This window comes from Alexandromys fortis, unplaced genomic scaffold (genome assembly GCF_014885135.2).
Source record: "Alexandromys fortis isolate MF-2015 unplaced genomic scaffold, M_Fortis_MF-2015_v1.1 scaffold_129, whole genome shotgun sequence".
NCBI classification, from domain to species: domain Eukaryota; kingdom Metazoa; phylum Chordata; class Mammalia; order Rodentia; family Cricetidae; genus Alexandromys; species Alexandromys fortis.
The window spans coordinates 4,509,835-4,518,153 of NW_026068022.1; the positions used below are offsets into that span (position 1 = coordinate 4,509,835).

General features: G+C 37.3%; 1 protein-coding gene across 1 annotated transcript; it reads right to left on the bottom strand.

The window, feature by feature from the left end:
• Positions 1-329: 329 nt before the first annotated feature.
• LOC126514455 (olfactory receptor 473-like) lies at positions 330-4,406 on the bottom strand. Its single transcript, XM_050163363.1, has 2 exons — positions 4,368-4,406; positions 330-1,280 (listed from the first exon to the last, which is right to left on the bottom strand). Exons 1-2 carry the CDS (start codon positions 4,404-4,406, stop codon positions 330-332), a joined length of 990 nt encoding a protein of 329 aa, XP_050019320.1.
• Between the last annotated feature and the right edge of the window lie 3,913 nt (positions 4,407-8,319).

Genomic DNA, 8,319 nt, shown 5'->3' on the forward strand with positions numbered 1-8,319 from the left:
CATACTTAGGTTGTTATGAGAAAGAAGTGAATACATATATGCAACTAAAATTTAGCCTGACACAGACAAGGCACAAATTATTGTTTGCTACTTAAATAAAACGAAGGCAAAGATCTTGACATCTTCCAGAAGTTCTATGGTAACAATGATTATTCCTATCATTTTACTCACTTCTAGTGAACACAGAAATGATACATGACTTTATAAAAGTAAGACTTAGTGCACAAAAATAAAGATTTAATATGTAGCAATCAGTTAAGCATCATGTGATAAATACTAACTGTGACATGGCTAAAGGAAATCATCACCTATCTCTTGAATTGAAGGGTCTATGAATATATTCTGACAGTTGTCTTCCTCAGGGCCTCCTTTACATCTCTGTTCCTCAGACTGTAGATGAGGGGGTTAAGCATGGGGATCACCACTGTGTAGAATACAGACAGCACCTTGTTCTGTTCAATAGAGTAGTTGGACTTGGGCATCACATAAATGAAGGTAAGGGTCCCATAGTAGAGAGTGACTGCAGTGAGGTGGGATGTGCAGGTGGAGAAGGCCTTTTGGCGGCCCTCAGTGTGGCGCATCTTCAGGATGGTGATGAGGATGTAGACGTAGGAGACGGCTATGACAAACACTGTTACTGCTATAATGGAGCCAGAAGTGATAGAGGGTATGATTTCAATAACAGAGACATCTGAACAGGACAGTTTCAACAGAGGGGAGAAGTCACAGAAAAAGTGATCTATCTGATTTGGTCCACAGAAGTTCAGACTTAACAAACAACCAGTAAATGTCCAACCATTCATGCAGCCACCAACATAAGAAACTCCCAACAGTAGAAAACAGACTCTGGGGGACATGAGCACAGAGTAGAGGAGAGGTGAACAGATGGCTACATAGCGGTCATAGGCCATGGCAGCCAATAGAAAGCACTCAGCTGACCCAAATGACACTATAAAACAGAGCTGGGCTTCACAGGCAGCCAGAGGTAGGACCAGTCCATGCCCAAGCAGTTCCATAAGCATTATAACAGAGACTGAGGTTGAATAGACAATGTCTACAAAAGCCAGATGACTGAGGAACAGGTACATGGGTGTGTGCAGCTGGGAAGAAATTCTTATCAACGTGATGATGCTGATATTTCCTACTAACGTGACAATATATACTCCTAGAAATATCACAAAAAAGACTATACACAGTGTAGGATCTTCTGTTAGTCCCAAAATGATTAGCTCTGTCACAGTGGTGCAGTTTCCAGTCTCCTCCTTTTGTGTGAATTGTCCCTGTTGAAGGAAATGAAAATAATTTGTTTTTATAATGTTATGATTTTTCACATTGCTGGAAATTTTTATTTTCCTTACACTTAAAACTGATTTCTAAGGCTAGTTCAAATTATCTTTCTTTATGTTATAGATGTCTTCTCTCCCAATGAGGATACTTAGCTTTTATTGATGACCTTTTGGTCTGTCATTCTCGAAGAACATAGTCGCAATAAGGGTTTTGTCCTTCTCTACAAGTATCCAGTGCTTGAACATAAAATTGAATTTGAAAATGGTGAATGCAAGCATGAACAGTGAACTGAATAGGCTCTGGGGATTAAGATAAGAATATATTTCATGTCACCTGCTGCCCTCAAAAAAAAGCTTCAAAGAAAAGATAAGCCAATAAACTTTTAATTTATGATAGCTCTTTAGTTCTGATTTTTAAAAACTTATGTAACAACACTGGGGGAAAACTTGAAAATCCAAAATAAACTTCGTGCACAATAAAAATAAGAAAGTTGGTACATTTACAAGTATTACCTTTCTGTTTATAGATATATATAGAGAGAGATATCAATTTGTATACATATATCTAAGTATAATACACATACCTTTACACACACTCATAAGCATAGTGTCTTGCTATTCTCCTAAGCTAACCTCAAATCTCAGTCCTCCTACTTCATCTTTGTAAAAGCTATGTATACAATAACAGGTATGTGCCACTATACACAACTTAGACATATTTTAATAGTGCTGTACTTAGTTAAAGTTGCAATGTATTAGTTTTGTTTAATACTGCCAATACTTAGACATAATTTTTGACTTATGCATAAGCTCTGAGTGAGTAGAACATCACTTAATTGATTGCCATTTTTTCAGATATTAATCCTTTACAACTGTTACACCTAGGAATCCCAGAATTACATCAACCACCATGATACAAACATGAAAAATATAATAATAGTCCAAATAAACAGTTATCTTTTAGGATCCAAGATAGGTTTATCTGCCTAATTTTCAATAATGAAAAACACTAAGGCAAGTCATTCCCTACAGCTCATTGATTTGTGGCTTTCTTTGTTGATTGAAGAGTTTGGAATACTGCGTATCCCTGGATGATGTTCAAGAATATGAAATACTTCATAAGAACCTATGTCATCCTCTTTGTCTTGGTACTAAGAACATTGAAGTCTACATTCAAACAGTTCTCTAAATTTATCTCCCTGTAACATATGCTCCATTCCAATTATATACTTTTCAAGAGTCATGTTAGAAGATGCTGTTTCTGTTAATAATGTTTATGTACATTTTAGTTATTTAAACATTTCCCACAAGCAGCAATATAAAAAATTAAATATCTTTCAACTATATCAATTCCTTTAACCTTTCCATTTTTATTTTAATTCCAATAAGCATTTAGCTTCTCTGTGGTCAGCCTGAGTTCTTTCAATAATCTAACTATGAAGAGCAATGAATCAATAGTTAGACATGCATAGCCCATTCAAAAATATCTTCTGTCTCCTCTCTGATGGATCTTGATTGTATTCAAATGACACTAGTAACAGTTAGCTTACTTCCTCAATATCAGCTCTACCATTAAAAATCTGTTTTACATTGTATTAATTGTCAATATTGCAATGGTATAAACCATTATACCTAAAATGTTTGAAATACTTGAATAAAACTATCATGCCTCTACTGCGTTCTCTATTCTAAAATTACTTTTTATAATTTCTTAGGAAGCTCTTTCTAATTCTAGCAAGCTTGCTTGGCATTTTGAAATCTTTCTTTTCAGACTCTGATCTGAAGAACAAGACTGTGCACAGAGTGGCATTGGTGCTCTGTGCTTCCTGCCTCTATCTCAGTTCCGTGGTGCCAACACTGCTTTCATTATGACGGCATTAGGAGTCACTCTGTGCTGCTGCAGAGTCCTAGGAAATGGAGCCAGACAAGGCAGCCTGTCAGCTGGGTTAACCTGCACACGGGAATCTGTTTGGCTCCCATTTTTGTGCATGTTCAGTGACATTAATTGTCCATACATTGCAACTTTGTTTTGGGATAGATGAAATGTTATCTATAAACTAACAGAGGTATTTTGTCATACAGCTGTGCTAAATAACTTGCTTTTCCAATTTTTATTAAAAATATTTTTTCTTACATAGTATATCTGGATCATGGTTTCCCCTTCCTCTACTCCTTCCAGTTCCTTAACACATCTCTTCCCATCTGGATCTACTCCCTTTCTTTCTCACATTAGAAAACAAACAGGTGTCTAAGGAAATGTGAAATAATATAATTTAATACAATAAATATAATACAAGAGATAAGATAAAAAACAAGTCAAAAACTAACACATTGGAATTGTTTTTAAAATACAGAAGAAAAGAGCCCAAGAGAAGAATCAGAAACCCACTCATTTGAACACTTGGGAATCCCATAAAAACACTAAAGTGGAAGCCATGGTATATATGCAGAGGACCTGGTGCAGACCCATGCAGGCCCTGTGCATGCTGCCTCATTCTGGGAGCTTATATGAATTTTGGTCATGATTTAGAATACCTCAAATTCTTGGTATCCTCCATATCCTCTGAGTTTTGCATCTTTCTGCCTCCTCTTTTGAAGGGTTTCTTGAGCTCTTAAGAGAGAGATTTGCTCGAATTAAATAAAAATAAAATGTTGATAGTTTCAGTTGTTCTCTGCTTTGAAGAACATAACTTTCCTTTCTACTTGTCAGGTCGCTCTGTCACACATCTCCAAGAAAGAGTCTCTGACACCTGCCCCAGTCTGGACTAAGATTTGAACTATGCTGATCACTACTTGCCCTTCTCTCCTTCCCTCCCTCTAGACTGGCATTAATTCTTGTCACCATAAGTCAGGTACTCTCACCACTAATAACCTCTCTCCTTACTGGATCAGACTTTTGTGATAGAGCACATAGGACTAGGAACCTAATCCAATTCTAATATCATGGTTTCCTCCAGATTTCTTTTTTTTCCATATTCTCAGCTCTTAAATTTAGCAGTGGTTCTGTTTGCTTTGGAACAATATTTTCTTGTCACCAGGTTCAACTAGTATATCAGGAACACTACAGAGCCTCTTTCCCACCTTCTTAAACCAATCAAAATCCATCTCAATAAAACCCATGGCCCTTGCACTTACCATTTAGAAACAGAGCTGTGATGCTGAATTCCAAAAGGGACTTTAGAAAGATGTGTTCCATTTATTTGTATAGAGTTGAAGACTGAATACAATGTGAACTACTGAATGTCCTCACTGGTCAATAATACACATGCAGTGGGGATGGTGATGAATGTCTTTCATCATGGTGGCAGAGAAAAGAGGCAGAGAAAAGAGCTAACATGTGAACTCTTGGGGATACTCATGACTGTCCCTTTGAGAGACAGGTCCCTAGGTTTTTTGTACAGAAATGATTTCTGGAACCAGGTGACTCATTAAGGCCTGGCTGGCCCTCTCTAGGGGCCAACTGCATGCTATGAAGTTCTTTGAAATATTTTTTCTTTGTTTACCAAAAGCCAGTGAAATTATTTGTGTTTTTCAGCAGAATGCAGGCATTCATTAAAAATAAAATTTACTTTATTAATTGATGCTAGCTCATATGGTGATAGAAAAGAACTTCTCAGCTAAACTTTAAATCAAATTGAAAAGTCATGTTCAAAATGAAAGGTAGAATAGTACATAATGAACATATTGCTTTGACATATTGATCTATTGTTTATTTTCCTCATGAAACATTAAGATGACGATAGAATTCTGTAGATAACATTTACCCTTTTAGGTATCTTGACCCTATTTCTTTCCATCCCTCTATACAACAACATAGGACGACCTTCTAAGGCACCTGGGCATTCACATTATGTTGCAGGCAACAAGCCAGTTGCTTTTTGAGTTAAGTTAAATACTTGACTGAACTCACCAAAATACTCTTCCTTTCTTCTATGTCTTAAAGATTTGATTGAGCAGGCTGAGCTCCTAAAGTCTACTCAAAAAAAATGGGAACAGTAAGAATATGAGCAAAGAGGTCAAGACCATGATCGGGATATCTACTGAAACAGCTTACCTGAGCTAATGGGAGCTCGCCATCTCTGGACAGAAAAGTAACCAGCATAGGACAAAACCAGGCCCTCAGAATGTGGTGACAGTTGTATGGCAGGAGATGACTGTGGGGCCACTAGCAGTCAGACCAGGGTTTATCCTTACTGCTTGTACTGGCTTTTTTGGAGCCCATTATCTTTGGAGGGATAACTTGTTCAGCCTAAATGTAGTGGTAGGTTCTTTGTCCTTCCTCAAAGCAATGTGCTTTACCCTCTCTGAGGAGTGGATGGGGAGTGGGGTGGAGAGAAAGTTGGAGAGAATTGGAGGACGAAAGGAAATGAAAGCTGAGATTGGTATGTAAAATGAAAAAAGATAGTTTTTATAATTTATTTTTTAAAAAACAGAAAACTGATTCAGAAAGATGAACATGGTATGTACTCACACATAAGTGGATACTAGCTGTAAAGCAAAGGATAACAAGCCTATAGTCCATGACCTTAGAGATGCTAAGTAGCAAGGTTGAACCCTAAGAAAAATATATACCTGAAATGGGGAAATAGATAAGATTGCCTGATACGATTAGAAGCATGGAGGTGGGGGGGAGAAGGGAAAGTAAAAGAGGAAGAGGAGGGGTAAAGAGAAGGGAGGAGGAGAACTTAAGGGAACAAGATAGACAAGATGGTAAAAGGACAGAGATGAGAGCAAGGAAAGAGATATTTTGATTGAGGGAGCCATTATGGGGCTAACAAAAAAGCCTGGCACTAGAGAAATTCCCAGGAATTCACAAGGAGGACCACAGCTAAGACCCTAAGCAATAGAGGAGAGGACATCCGAACTGGTCTTGCTCTGTAGTCAGATTGATAAATATCTTAAATGTCACCAGAGAACCTTCATCTAGCAACTGATGGAAACAAATACAAAGACCCACAATGGAGCACTGGGCTCAGCTCCCAAAATCCAGTAGAAGAGGGGGAGGAGTGAGAATATGAGCAAAAACATCAAGACCATGATCAGGACATCCACTAAAACAGTTTATGGGAGCTCACCAACTCCAGCTGGACAGGGATAGAGCCAGCATTGAACCAAACTAGACCCTCTGAATGTGAGTGTCAGTTGTATGGCTAGGACAGAATATGGTACCATTGGCAACAGTACCAGGATTTATCCTTAGTCCTTGTACTGGCTTTTTGGGAGCCCATTCTCATTGGATGGATGCCTTGCTCAGCCTAGATATAGTAGAGAGGGCCTTGGGCCTTCCCCAAAGCATTCTCTGAGAAGAGTGTGTGGGGTAGGATGGGGTGGTGACCACGGGAAGATAGGAGGGAGTGGGAACTGAGATTGGTATATAAAATTAAAAAAGATTTTCTTTTTAAAAAAAATAAAATAAAATATTTAAAAGAAATAACAAAATATTTAATGTGGGCCTCCATCATTTCTACAAGTCTTTGGTGAATGCCAGAACGCAGAGCATCTGAAAGTGATTTTGTTGTGGTTCACATAATTACCATTGTCTGCCCTCTTATTCTGCACCAAGCTTTTATGTCATGCCTCTTCTAGGATCATTTGTTCACATGTACATTCTTCAACACAAAGTCATCAAAGTAATTTTGTTCTCCTATAGATGAAACTAAGGCCTCACTGTGGATCTTGAAATGACCCTGTAAGTCAGCTCCAACTTCTATCAATTACAAGCAAAGACCTAGGGCATGTATGAGTAATGGTACCTGTGACCTGAAGAGTAGAGCCAAACTTAAAGACTTTAGTTCATTTCAGTAACTCACCAAAACTATGATACAAGGCATTTTCAGCACTTCCCAACCAGACATTGTCAGTCGTGACTACCCAGAGACTTCTCAGTCTTCCACTTAAGAACATTCCAATGAACTCTAAGGCAATGTAAGGGACTCACCACTTCTGCAGAGTAAAAACTCCATGTGTGTGTGGTGTGTGTGTATGCAAACATGCATATCTGTGAATGAATATATATATTAAATATATTAAACATTTTTATATTAAAGTGAGCATGCATTCTAAGCCCTATAGACCATGTTACTGGAGTTAGACAGTCACACAGAGAATAGCAAGGTCCTATGTTCACTAAAACTCTGATATCAGGTTCATTGACACAGACCATTCTGTGGATCCAGAAATTGTTAGTAAAATAGCTACAAATTCGCCAAGGGTGGAGGCTGACCCACAAAGGAAACTAACTTAAAATTTGCATTGACACAAATCCAAGTGAAACAAAGCAAAATTCTAGAAATAAATGTAAAAGAAAATATTTTAGGACAAAAGTTATAGATATAGCACAAGAATCATAATCTACAAAGAATTGCAAAACAGAAATGCTTTTCGTTACTCTGAGTTTTTTATTGTTTGTTTGTCTATTTGTTTTGTTTTTAATTCACACTTTTAAAATTTTCTTTTTTGAGGGGACACAGTAGGGAAGAGGGATGGATATTGAGGGACTGAGATTGGGGTGCATGATGTCACTTTCCCAAAGATTAAATAAAATACGTTAATTTTGTGTGTGCATATGTGTGTATGATGACTTATTTTCTTTCTCAATAAAAACTGCTTAACATTATCAGGAAAAAAGATGTCAGAAAAATTCAGAAGAATTTTTCCTTTCAACTGTAGTTATTAGCATGTGTCAACCATTAAAAGTGTGGTATATTTCATAGTATTTTCACCTTACATTTTAATACAACTTTTAGCTTATGATACACACACATACACACAAACACATGCACTATACTTCCTTTTGAAATAAGATGACATTTTTAAGTAGATTTATTCTACTTATTTTCATAAATATCTGCTGGCTGAATATTCTGTAGAATGAATATTTGAATGTCCCTATACATAGTAATCCCTACACAAAATAAGGGTCAGGTTGGGTACCTGTGTGCATAATAAGAGAAAAATGTAAGAGGAGGCTAACCACTTATTCTTCCCGGCCGCCTAGCTAGCTTAGCCCTGAAATAACCACACAGAAACTGTA

Excerpts from the sequence above, each read along its gene's own strand:
- LOC126514455 (XM_050163363.1), bottom strand. The coding sequence starts at position 4,406 with ATGGGTTTTATTGAGATGGATTTTGATTGGTTTAAGAAG. Across the intron at positions 1,281-4,367 it reads ATTTTGATTGGTTTAAGAAG|GGACAATTCACACAAAAGGA; the intron begins GTGGGAAAGAGG and ends TTCCTTCAACAG.